We start from the raw sequence: 13,101 nt of genomic DNA on the forward strand, positions 1-13,101 counted from the left end.
TTAAAACTCACTTCTGGCCAAACCTTTGGTCACCCATCTTATAGTTCCTTCTTTGGTTAATTTAAGATTCATAGAGTCATTACAACACATAAAGGAGCCACTCAGCCATTTGAGTTATGTCAGCTCACTATGGAGCAATCTAATCTATTCCATTGCCCTGCTCTATCCCTGTAGCTCTGAAAGTTTTCTTCCCTCAAGTGCCTATCCAATTTCCTATTGAAATCATTGATCCCCTCTGCTTACACCACCATCCTAGGCAGTGAGCTTCAGGAGTTCCTGGGGGCATATTTGCATGTTACACACACTATTTAAGTGCGCGTTATTGTTGTAATAATTGTTAAGGTACGTAACACTATTAGTGAAGTTAAACAACCCCTGAATTGCCAGTATATTCCAACATGATGATTGCTACAATCTTTGGCTGTACGGATATTCCCTGACATCAGGAAAGGTCCTGGAACATTATTTGAGTAACGTCAATTGAATTTGTCACTTAGCAGCAAAAAAATGGATACATATAAGTTTGTTGTTGTCATATTTGACCCATTACGGAAATGAACCATTTGAAAACAATACAAATTGGTTTGAGCAGCAATGTCCTCTACCATTATGTAATCTCAATGTTCCACACATTCCAAAATGTAGCACGACCGAGAAAATGTATAGTGGCTTAAATCAAAAAGCAGCCCACACTTCTAGAAATAGTAATGGTTGCTGCCTCAAAATTGGGGGCATATCCTCTCATTGTGGTTACCCTGGTGATTGCATTGTGACCTGCAGTCTGCATATTTATTTCTTCTTAATGTGGCAGTGAACACAGCCAAACTTTAATTGTACATATCATTGTAATTACTCTTTTAAAAAAAATGTAGTGGAATAATATTATTTATGGTTATGCATTTCATCTCTTCAGTATATAATGACTAGAATCCAAATGTAATTTTGGCATCGGTCCCCAAAGGCATTTTTGACATGCTTATCTTCCACTTGTGTTTAAATAACACAAGTGTTTATGTTATTTATATCTAAATAAATGGAACTGTTTGTATCCAGCTTCAAAGGAAGAAAGTACATTTTGTTGTTCCACACTCACAGGAAGTTAGAGTTTCCCCCCACTAGTTAAAGATGTAAATGGGTCGGCCAACCTTTTTTTATTCTTTCACTGGTAAGGCCAGCATATATTACCCATGCCTAATGGCCCGTGAGAAGGTGGTGGTGAGCCGCCACTGTTAACCGCTGCAGGCCATGTGCTGTTGGTACACCTACTAGGCTGTTAAGAAGGAGATATCAGGAACAATGGTATAGATCCAAGTCAGGGTGGTGTGTGACTTGGAGGGGTGCTTGCAGGTTGTGTGTTTGCATGTAACTGCTGCCCTTGTCCTTTTAGTTGCTAGAGGTTGTTGATTTAGATGGTGCTGTCAAAGGAGCTTTGGTGAGTTGCTGCAGTGTGTCTTGAAGCTGGTACACACTGGTTGTGGATGGGGTGCTTTGTCCTGGATGGCATCAAGCTTCTTGAGTGTTGTTGGAGCTGCAATCATCCAGGAAAGTAGAGAATATTTCATCGCATTCCTGACTTGTGCGTTGTAGATGGTGGGCAGGCTTTGGGGAGTCAGAAGGCGAGTTACTCTCCACAGTAACCTCTGACCTGCTCTTATCGCCACACTATTTACATGGCTAATCAGTTCCTTTTCTAGTCAATGGTAAGTCCCCAAAGTGGGAATTCCGCAATGGTAATGCCATTGAATATCAAGGGAATATGTTTAGATTCTATCTTGTTGCAAATGGTCGTTGCGTGGCACTTATGTGGCATGAATGCCAATAATCAGCTCAAGGCTGAATATTGTCCCGGTCCTGCAGCATATGGACATGGGCTGCTTCAGTATCTGAGGACCCACGAATGGTGCTGAACTTTGTGCAAAGAAACGGGCTGCTTTGTCCTGGATAGTGTTGAGTTTCTTGAGTGTTGTTGGAGCTGCACTCATGGGTGGCACAGTAGCACAGTGGTTAGCACTGTTGATTCACAGCGCCAAGGACCAGGGTTCGATTCCCAGTGTGGGTCACTGTCTGTGAGGAGTCTGCACGTTCTCCTCATGTCTGCTTGGGTTCCTCCGGGTGCTCGGTTTCCTCCCACAAGTCCCGAAAGACGTGCATGTTAGGCGAATTGGGCATTCTGAATTCTCGCTCCATGTACCCGAACAGGCACCGGAGTGTGGTGACGAGGGAATTTTGACATGTATATTTTGCCATTGCTATTTCTTTGATTCGAAGTTCATGAGTTCTGTGTTGTAGTTTTTGTTGTGCAGTCTACAGAGATCATTTAATGCATATAATCTAGCGTAACTAGCTGCATTGGCAGACGTGCAAGTTTACAAATAAAATGTTAAGCTGCTCAGGTAGATATGAATGATTCCATGGCACTATTGGAAAAACATTTTTTTTACTCAACGCTCTGTTCCAAACTCTGCCTTCAGCCAGCAGATTCTTCGATACTGAGGCCATGATAGGGCACCATGTCAATGCAAGTTCATTCTTGCTTTTGTCCTATTCTTGTTTTCTTTGTCTACTGGTATTTGATAAAATAATGTTCTATTAACTTAGTTACTTTCTGCTCTTGTGCACAGAATGAATCAGATACAGCAAGAAAAAGAATTGACGGATAACATTTTAAAAGTGGTAAGGTTCGCAACTGTGCCACTTTATTGTTTTGAAAAGCTACTGTTAAGCCAATATAAAATTTTCCTAAAGTTATATTCTTTCTTGGAATAGCATTTAAATCAACAAGTCAAAAAAATTATATTTAGCGGATGGACAAAAAACCCCCACCAGGATAGTCACCTGGAATGTCGGGACTTAACGGCCCAGTGAAAAGATCCAGAGTCTTCACCCACCTAAGAAACATGAGAGACGACATAGTCTTCCTCCAAGAGACACACCTGAGAGAGCAGGACCGACAGCGTATAAGGAAGGGCTGGGTGGGACAGACTTCCTGCTATGGAACAAGGGCCAGGGGGGGGTTGTGATTCTGTGAAATAAGAGGACGATGTTTAAGGCGACGAAGACGGTAATGGACCCAGGGGGACGGTACATCATGATCAGTGGGGCCCTGAACAAGGCACAGGTAGTACTTGTCAACGTATATGCTCCCAAAGACCATGGTGGAAATCCTCGACATAGCAACGCACCGACTGATCATTGGGGGTGGGGGGGACTTTAACTGTGTACAGGACTCACGGACAGGCAGGTTGAACCCCAGAATGGGGAAGACCTCGAGCATGGCGAAGGAACTCAGTCGCTCATGGGGCAGATGGTGCGGTCGACCCATGGAGGTTCATCCACCCAGGGGAGAGGAGTTCTCCTTCTTCTCCCCAGTCTACAACATAGACTCAAGGATTGACTTATTTGTGGTCGGAAAATTGGTGCTCCCAGGGCTGGTCAAGGTGGAATATTCCGCAATCATAATCTCCGACCATGCTCCACATTATATGGATATGAGGTTGGAGACGAGCAGTACCCAACGCCCCACATGGAGGTTGAATACCACCCTACAGGCCGACAAGGCATTCAACGAGAGCGTATCATAGGCCATAGTGGAGTATCATAGAATTTACAGTGTAGAAGGAGGCCATTCGGCCCATCGAGTCTGCATCGGACCCTAGAAAGAGCACCCTTCCCAAGCCCACACATCCACCCTAGCCCCGTAACCCCACCTAACCTTTTTGGGCACTAAAGCATGGCCAGTCCACCTAACCTGCACATCTTTGGACTGTGGGAGGAAACCCACGCAGACACGGGGAGAACGTGCAGACTCCGCACAGACAGTGACCCAAGCCAGGAAGGGAACCTGGAGCTGTGAAGCAATTGTGCTAACCATTGTGCTACTGTGCCGCCCAGATGATCAAAATGAACGTACTGCCCAGATACCTCTTCCTACTAATACCTTTTCCTACTAAGATCTATATCCCCAAGGCCTTTTTCACCTCATTGGACACATTAATCATGTTCTTTGTATTGGGGGGAAAGGATGCTCAGATCACAAAGAAGGTCCTACAGAACACAAACTTCAGGGGAGGGCTAGCACTCCCAAACCTACAATTCTACCACTGGGCAGCGACAGCGGAAAGAGTGATGGGATGGACAAAGGAGCCAGAAGCCGAGTGGGTGCGCATGGAGGAGGCCTCCTGCAAGGCGACCTCTCTCTGGGCCCTCGCCACGACGGCACTCCCAACCCTGCCCAAGAAACACTCCAGCAGCCCAGTGGTGATAGCCATCCTCCAGATGTGGAACCAACTATGGCAGCAATTCGGACTGACCGAAATGTCCGACAAAGCCCCCATCTGCAATAACCACAGGTTTACACCAGCGCTCACCGATGCCACCTTCAAAAGGTTGACACAGTCGGAGGGGGACTGACAGTAGGGTCACAGCACTGGAAGAACTGACGCAGAGATTCCAACTAGCTAAAGGCAACAAACTCGGATACCTGCAGCTTAAAAACATCCTACGGAAGGAGACAAGGACATACCGGCGACCACCACGACAGACACTATTAGAAGAGCTACTGGGCACAGACATCCTAGGCAGAGGGAACTATAGTGACATGTAAGAACGACTGCTAGAGAGGGCCGACATCGAACTGGACACGACAAGGAGGAAATGGGAGGAAGAGTTGGCTCATCTCTTTGCAGAGCCCACGACAGGTATATGCTGAGGTTACTTTAAAGGAACCAAATCATACTTTGCAGCACATCTACTGGGAAATGCTTTTAGTTGGAAACGTTTCCCTTACAAACAGATTGAATAGATTGTGCTGTGCAGCATTAGTATCATCCTTCTACCTTGTGTGCATCTGAGAAGTGCATCCCTTCTCAATGGGGCTGCTGGCTGCCCTTCCTTTTGGCTGCCATAATTGAAACCGATGCCCACCCGTCATCCTTAATTGGCCAGTGAATATGGAGGCAAACTATTAATTGGCCGTTTCTTGTAAAATCGCGTTGGGGGGTCAGGACCCAGAAATAACCCTGACATGCAAAGGTATTTCATATGGAGAAAACTCAGGCCTCAAAATCAATCTTTGAATTCCACAGCCAATATGATTTGTTTCCGGTAAACCAGGAAAACAGAGTAAACACATTTCACTATAAGAAACTTGTTTTATGTTAAATAATTGAAAGCACATTTAATAATTGTATCTAATTTTCATACCGATAGCTAAAGGAGCAGGCTGGAGACTCTATTCTGGTTCTGGAGGGAGCACTTCAGTTGACCTCAGACCTCCATGTTCACACAATAAGGACACTGGATCAGATAGTAGCAGAAGCTTGCCTAGCAAATGGAGAGACGGAAAGTTCAGCAGTTGGATTATGCATCAGTATGGATGAAATGCATTGCCAGGTAAGTGTCTGCAAACATGCCGTATGTTTTGTTAACTAGTTGGTGAAAGTGTGGGAAGAAGAAATTGCACTATATTGAGCCATCAAAACTCAAGTCGACTTTAGTTCATTTTTGGCTCTTGTGTGCTCTTAGGGTTAAAATAAAAGAAATAAGCATAAGTATGTGGTTTATATTGAAAAGAATGTTTTGATATGCAGAAATTGAGTAATTGGTCTTATGGTTCCTTGTAATTTTATGTTTAATTTATACATGAGTGAGCCTTGTATATATGCCACTGAAACTCAAATTGCTCTTCAGTTTTAGCTTCAAGTAATATCATGCACATAGGCTCTGCCCAATTGTCCAGATTTACTATATTTGAGAGGATAAAATAATACTAAAACAGAGAAAAATTGTGAAATAAGCTTGTAGTATTCTGCTAATCATTCTACAGCAAAAACGTTAATTCTGTGCTGATAACACAGTGACCCTACGGTTATCTGCAATTGGAGCAGTTGTTGAAGTAAATAAAGTTTTAATTGAGTATTTAATAGAACAATCCTATTCTGCATGTATTGAATCCAACCATCTGTTGACAACTGCAGCAAGACAAACCACTTCACATTTTCTCAGCCCATCTCAGAATCGCTCCCTAACCCTTCCTTCACTTCCTTCCTTAACGCTTTACTGTGGAAGACTTTTTGTACTGCAGAAGAACATTTTTTAAAAATAAGTTTAGAGTACCCAATTCATATTTTACAATTAAGAGGCAATTGAGCGTGGCCAATCCACCAACCTTGCACATCCTTGGGTTGTGGGGGCGGAACCCACGCAAAGACGGAGAGAATGTGCAAACTCCACACGGACAGTGACCCAGAGCCAGGATTGAACCTGGGAACTCGGCGCCGTGAGGCAGCAGTACTAACCACTGCACCACCGTGCTGCTCTGTAGAAGAAAATTTAACAAAGATACTTGAAAATCAAGAGATGAAAGGGTGGGGGGCGGAAATTAAAACTATCACCATAGCTTTGAAAACTATTAGATCTAAAGGCTGACCAGTCCCCAGGGCCAGGTGGCCTGCATCCTAGGGCCTTAAAAGAAATGGCTGCCGATATAGCAGATGCATTGCTTATAATCTTCCAAAATTCCTTGGATTCTGGAAGAGTCCCAGGAGATTGCAAAATAGCAAATGTAACACTTTTATTCAAGAAAGGAGGGAAACCGAAAGAAGGAAACTATTGCTCAGTTAGCCTAATATGTCATAGGAGAACTGTTAGAATCCATTATTGATCATAGAATCCCTACAGCGCAGAAGGGAGCTATTTGGCTTATCGAACCTGCACCAACCCTCTGAATGAACACCCCATCTAGGCCAACACCCCTACCCTATCCCCGTAACTCCGCCTAACCTGCATATCTTAGGACTGTTGGAGGAAACTGGAGCACCCAGAGGAAACCCACGCAGCCACGGGGGAAACGTGTAAACTCCACACAGGCAGTCATCCAAAGCCGGAATTGAACCCGGGTCCCTGACACTGAGACAGCAGTGCTAACCACTGTGCGAACATGCCGAGGACGTTGCAGCAGTATGCTTAGAATATCATAATATGAGCACGTAGTTTCAATTTCTCTTGTACAAGAGAAATCGTGATTAATTTATTTATTTGAGATTTTTGAGGAAGTAACAAACAAAGTAGATAAAAGGGAATTGTAGATGTGTACCTGGATTTCCAAAGGGCATTTGATGTGCCACATCAAAGTTTATCACCCAAAATAAGAGCTCATGGTGTAGGGAATAAAATTATTAGCATAGAAAGAGGATTGGTTAGCTAACAGGAAACAGTAAGGAAAAATTAGTATTTTTTAGGTTGGTAAGCTGTAACTAGTAGATTGTCACAGGGACCATTGCTGGGCCTCACTATTTACAATCTATATCAATTACTTTAATGTATGGCAGCTAATTTTGCTGATGACACTAAGATAGTTGGGAAAGTATGTTGTCACAAGGAGGTAGAGTCTGCCTGGGATATAGATAGGTTAAGTCAACAAAGAAATGTACAGCACAGGAACAAGCCCTTCGGCCCTCCAAGCCCGTGCCGACCATGCTGCCCGACTAAACTACAATCTTCTACACTTCCTGGGTCCGTATCCTTCTATTCCCATCCTATTCATATATTTGTCAAGATGCCCCTTAAATGTCCCTATCATCCCTGCTTCCACTACCTCCTCCGGTAGCGAGTTCCAGGCACCCACTACCCTCTGCGTAAAAAACTTGCCTCGTACATCTACTCTAAACCTTGCCCCTCTCACCTTAAACCTATGCCCCCTAGTAATTGACCCCTCTACCCTGGGGAAAAGCCTCTGACTATCCACTCTGTCTATGCCCCTCATAATTTTGTATACCTCTTATCAGGTCTCCCCTCAACCTCCTTCGTTCATAGAATCATAGAATCATAGAAGTTTACAGCATGGAAACAGGCCCTTCGGCCCAACCAGTCCATGCCGCCCAGTTTTTACCATTAAGCTAGTCCCAGTTGCCCGCACTTGGCCCATAACCCTCTATACCCATCTTACCCATGTAACCATCTAAATGCTTTTTGAAAGACACAATTGTACCCGCTTCTACTACTACCTCTGGCAGCCCATTCCAGACACTCACTACCCTCTGAGTGAAGAAATTGCCCCTCTGGGCCCTTCTGAATCTCTCCCCTCTCACCTTAAACCTATGCCCTCTAGTTTTAGACTCCCCTACCTTTGGGAAAAGATGTTGACTATCTACCTTATCTATGCCCCTCATTATTTTATAGACCTCTATAAGATCACCCCTAAGCCTCCTACGCTCCAGGGAAAAAAGTCCCAGTCTATCCAGCCTCTCCTTATAACTCAAACCATCAAGTCCCGGCAACATCCTAGTAAATCTTTTCTGCACTCTTTCTAGTTTAATAATATCCTTTCTATAATAGGGTGACCAGAACTGCACACAGTATTCCAAGTGTGGCCGTACCAATGTCTTGTACAACTTCAACAAGACGTCCCAACTCCTATATTCAATGTTCTGACCAATGAAACCAAGCATGCCGAATGCCTTCTTCACCACCCTGTCCACCTGCGACTCCACCTTCAAGGAGCTATGAACCTGTACTCCTAGATCTCTTTGTTCTATAACTCTCCCCAACGCCATACCATTAACTGAGTAGGTCCTGGCCTGATTCGATCTGCCAAAATGCATCACCTCACATTTATCTAAATTAAACTCCATCTGCCATTCGTCGGCCCACTGGCCTAATTGATCAAGATCCCGTTGCAATCCTAGATAACCTTCTTCACTATCCACTGTGCCACCAATCTTGGTGTCATCTGCAAACTTACTAACCATGCCTCCTAAATTCTCATCCAAATCATTAATATAAATCACAAATAACAGTGGACCCAGCACCGATCCCTGAGGCACACCAGTGAGAACAAACCGAGTTTATTCAATCGCTCCTCATAGCTAATGCCCTCCATACCAGGCAACATTCTGGTAATGTTGTCAATAGGAAAGCAGTATTATTAAAATGGAGAAAGATTGCATAACTCTGATTACAGAGGAATCTGCAGGTCCTGGCACATGAATTCCAAACAATAGTCATTTGGTAGTACAGAATTTTAATATTGCTGAGAAAAAACATTTTTTCGAAGCTTTTTGTCTTGCACTCCTCAAGACACTCACAAGAATGCCAATTTTAAATGTTATTTTTTCAAACAGCGCTTAGCAGTTAACTGTCAGTCACCATTAACTGGTGCATTCTCCATCTCAACAGCTCTACCGATCAGAGTCCACTTGCCAATCAATCAGCACTTTCTTCTCATACAGTATAAAATTGTTGTTTCCCCTGACGTTGGTATTCTTGTGATTGACCTGATAAATGCAAGATGAAAAGTTTTGGCAAAATGTATTTTTCAGCAATCATGACAAGTTAGAATGTAGGTCCAGCAAGTGATCAGGGAACCAATCAAAATGTTAACTGCAGCTGCACAGGACCATGGTGAGACCACATCTGGAGTACTGTGTATACGCCTGGTCTCCTTAGTTGAGAGGATATAATTACATTAGTAGCAGTTCAAAGAAGGCTCACTGGCCTCATTCCTCTGATGTAGGGATTAACATATGAAGAACGTTTTAGCAGGTTGGGTTTATATCCAATAAAGTTTAGAAGAATGAGAGATAATCTTATTGAAACATATAAAATCCTGAGGGGATCTGACAGGGTGAATACCCAGAGAATGCTCCCTCTTGAGAGGGAGACTAAAACTAGGAGACATAGATTAAGAATAAGAGGTCTGCCTTTTAAAACCGAGATTAGGAAAAATTGTTTCTCTGAGGGTAGCTCGTATGTGGAATTATCTCTCCCCAGAAAGTAGTGGGAGCTCTGTTATTAAATTTATTTAAGGCTGAGCTAGATTTTTGATCGACAAAGGAGTCAAGATGTATGGGGGAGACAGGAAAGTGGAGTTGAGACCACAATCCGTTCAGCCATGATTTTATTGAATGCTGGAGCAGTTCAAATGGCCTACCTTTGCTCCCAAATCCAATGTTCCATCTGGTATGTTGTTGCCAACTTCTAGCCCAAACATCCTCAACAGACTTCAAAATATTACACTTTTGAGTGTCTGTCACTTCTTCACTCCTCCCAGTATCTCTAGACGTGAGACCTTTAACCTGTTCAACCCAAGTCAGAGAAAATGCTTCCACACTAACTCCCCACAAATCACAATCTCCGCACAAATCACAGTCTCTGCAAACTTCTTCAAATCTCGCCTTACCTTCCAGCCCCCATTTAGTATCTCTGTCATTTTCCTCCCACTCCAGCAAAAGCTCACTGCAGTGTCTCCCTGGAGCCCCACACCACTACCGTCCAAAAAGCATGTGCCCGTAGAATGGTTTTCTGTTGCCCACCATGTCTTCTGTAGTCTTTCACTTCTTCCTTACCCTTGAATTTCCTCTCTCGTAACCTCCCACACTGCACATTTTGCAAAGTATTTACAGCACAGAAACAGGCTTTTCGGCCCAACGGGTCCATCCCAAACTTTATGCTTCACACAAACGTCCACCCTACTCTCATCTATCCACACTTTCATTGTACGTTTGTTTACATTTGGGTAACTTGTTAACCAATGGACAACTAGAATTGCTGCTTTCTGAAATAAAAACAAATAAAAAATGTACCACAAATAAAAATAATGTTTTTGTTGAGAATTTCTAGCATCCACTGTAGTTTGCTTTTCCATTAGCTCTCCCCCCAACAATAATTTGTTTGAAGTTTGCTAAAGTGTAGAATTGACCATTGAGATATGTGGCAACTAAACAAAGTTATTTCTGAATTATATATTTGCAAGTATACTGCTTGGTAACATGTGACCAATTCTACTCAATCTGGTTACGTTTTTCAACCAACATGTATTCCAGTTAGCAAACTACAAATGTGGAATGTATTGTTACATTTACTTCATTACTGTAATCATCAACCGTGGACCTCTGATCAATTTAGTACCAACTAGTAAATGAGTAACCAACAGGCAAAAGTCCTCCACATCAAGGATATTTACTTTGCATACATTATAATGTACTAATTAGAAAAAAATCAACTATAATGGCTTCTAGGTAACATTTGTACCTTGCCTTATATATTGGTGGTGGATTCTGTGATGATTTTCAAATGCAAATTTAATTTGCCTGTTTTATTCCACACTGTCTGAAAATGCTTATACTGATATGTAAATCAAAGATGTATGTTTTCTTTAAAACTGTATTGCAAAGAATGCTTAAATTTGCCATCAATTAATTTGATTGTAGGTTTGTTACGATCTGGGCACAGTATTCTTCAGTCAAGGCTCTTCAACCCCCTCTGCCTATGAAAAAGCAAAGGAACATTTATTCAAAACTAGTGAGCTGCTCTCAAAGGTACTTGCAAGATACCTCTGGCAAGTATGACTGTACAACTGGTGCTATCTCCAGTATGTTATTCATAGCTGTGAACCATGACATTAGTGTGAAAGAGGCTGTTTGACTGCAGAAGACCATAAAAGCTAATTCTGATCATATACTACCAAAAATGTATTTCCATTTGGACAAGGAACCTTTAATAATAATAATATTTATTAGTGTAACAAGTACACTGCAATGAAGTTACTGTGGAAGTCCCCTAGCTGAGACAAGCGCGTGCGACACAGACTAGGAATTGATCCAAGGCTCTTCCCAGTTTATATTGCTGAGCCATTCATTATCCTAACTAACTGAACCATTAAATAACTGTAAGTGCTAGCACTTTTTAACTGAATTCTCAATGGGCTGGATTTTGCAGTAAATTGTGAAGCAATAGCATTAACCGCCAGCCTTGAAGAAAGCTGCTCACAAAGATTTAGAGATCTCTATGGTGTAGACATCCCCTTTCCTGAAATTAGTCTATTTATTGCACCAAGTCAAGGTGGCCTTCAGACGTTCAGCAGCAGTGATGTCATCAAGCAGCGTAAGCAGCAAGTTTTATTGAAACATTCTCACAGACAGTACACCAGGAAGTAAAAAACACTGAATCCCTTTTTGATTTTTACATTATAGATTAAGACATGCACATGAATTCATGGAATTAAGATAGAAGATAAAATTTTCCTATTTAAATGTTTAATTTCTCATAAAGGAGAAATTAGGCATTCAACAAATATAAAATGAATCTTTCAGTGCCAGTGAGGATGTTTAGCAGTAACTATTTTAAAAAATAAATTTAGAGTACCCAATTCATTTGTCCAATTAAGGGGCAATTTGGCATGGCCAATCCACATACCCTGTACATCTTTCGGTTGTGGGGGTGAGACCCACGCAGACACTGGGAGAATGTGCAAACTCCACATGGACAGTGACCCGGGCCGGGATCGAACCGGGGCCTCCGGTGACCATGAGACAGCAATGCGAACCATTACGCCACCATATTTAGCAGTAATTATGAATTAAGTACAGTATTTAAAAAACAAGTTACACATCATTCAACAAGGTTTTTCAATAAACCCCTTTCAAGGGTTTCTACAGTGAGTCTTTCTACATTGAGTCTAAGAGTGGCAGTTCTCAGCAGTTTAATGATGTTTGATTTTTTATTATTCATTGACTGGATGTAAGCATCGATGGCAAGGCCAGCCTTTATTACCCATCCCATGTTACACCGCAAAAGGCAGATTTCATTTCCTAAAGAACATCAGTGAGTCAGATGGGTTTTACAATGTTCCAGTATTTTTATGATCACTGTTACTGATACCATTTCATTCCAGATTCAATTAATAAATTACATTTAAATTCCCCGGCTGCTGATTACTCGCCCAATAACAGCGTCAGGATCTCGGGTTTGATTTTGACCTTGGATAACTGTGTGGATATCTGCATATCCTCCTGAGTGCTCTGTTTTCCTCCCACTGTCTGAAGACGTGCAGGTTAGATTGAGTGGCCATGCTAAATTGGCCCTTAGTGTACAAAGGTTAGGTGGGGATGAGGCGGGGAAGTGGGCCTGAGTGGGGTGCTCTTTCAGCGAGTCAGTGCCAACTCAATTGGCCAAATGGCCTCCTTCGGTAATGCAGGTATTCTATAATTGTAGATTCTAATATAAGTACTACGCTACCATACCCAAAACTGACCGAGATCTGGGGGACCTCAACAATGCCCTTCTGAGGGCGTCACAGTGGCGTAGTGGTTAGCACTGCCGCTT

The 13,101-nt window shown here is 42.7% G+C and overlaps 1 protein-coding gene across 5 annotated transcripts in view; it reads left to right on the forward strand.

The window, feature by feature from the left end:
- The window catches only part of ints8 (integrator complex subunit 8), a 173,299-nt gene that overhangs the window by 62,125 nt on the left and 98,073 nt on the right, over window positions 1–13,101 (forward strand). For all 5 annotated transcript variants that reach the window (XM_072468061.1, XM_072468062.1, XM_072468063.1 and 2 more), the window contains exons 6-8: window positions 2,622–2,673; window positions 5,209–5,391; window positions 11,208–11,315. In XM_072468061.1, coding sequence (XP_072324162.1) covers window positions 2,622–2,673; window positions 5,209–5,391; window positions 11,208–11,315 — 343 coding nt within the window. The remainder of the gene's footprint in view (window positions 1–2,621; window positions 2,674–5,208; window positions 5,392–11,207; window positions 11,316–13,101) is intronic.

This window comes from Scyliorhinus torazame, chromosome 11 (genome assembly GCF_047496885.1).
Source record: "Scyliorhinus torazame isolate Kashiwa2021f chromosome 11, sScyTor2.1, whole genome shotgun sequence".
Lineage (NCBI taxonomy): Eukaryota > Metazoa > Chordata > Chondrichthyes > Carcharhiniformes > Scyliorhinidae > Scyliorhinus > Scyliorhinus torazame.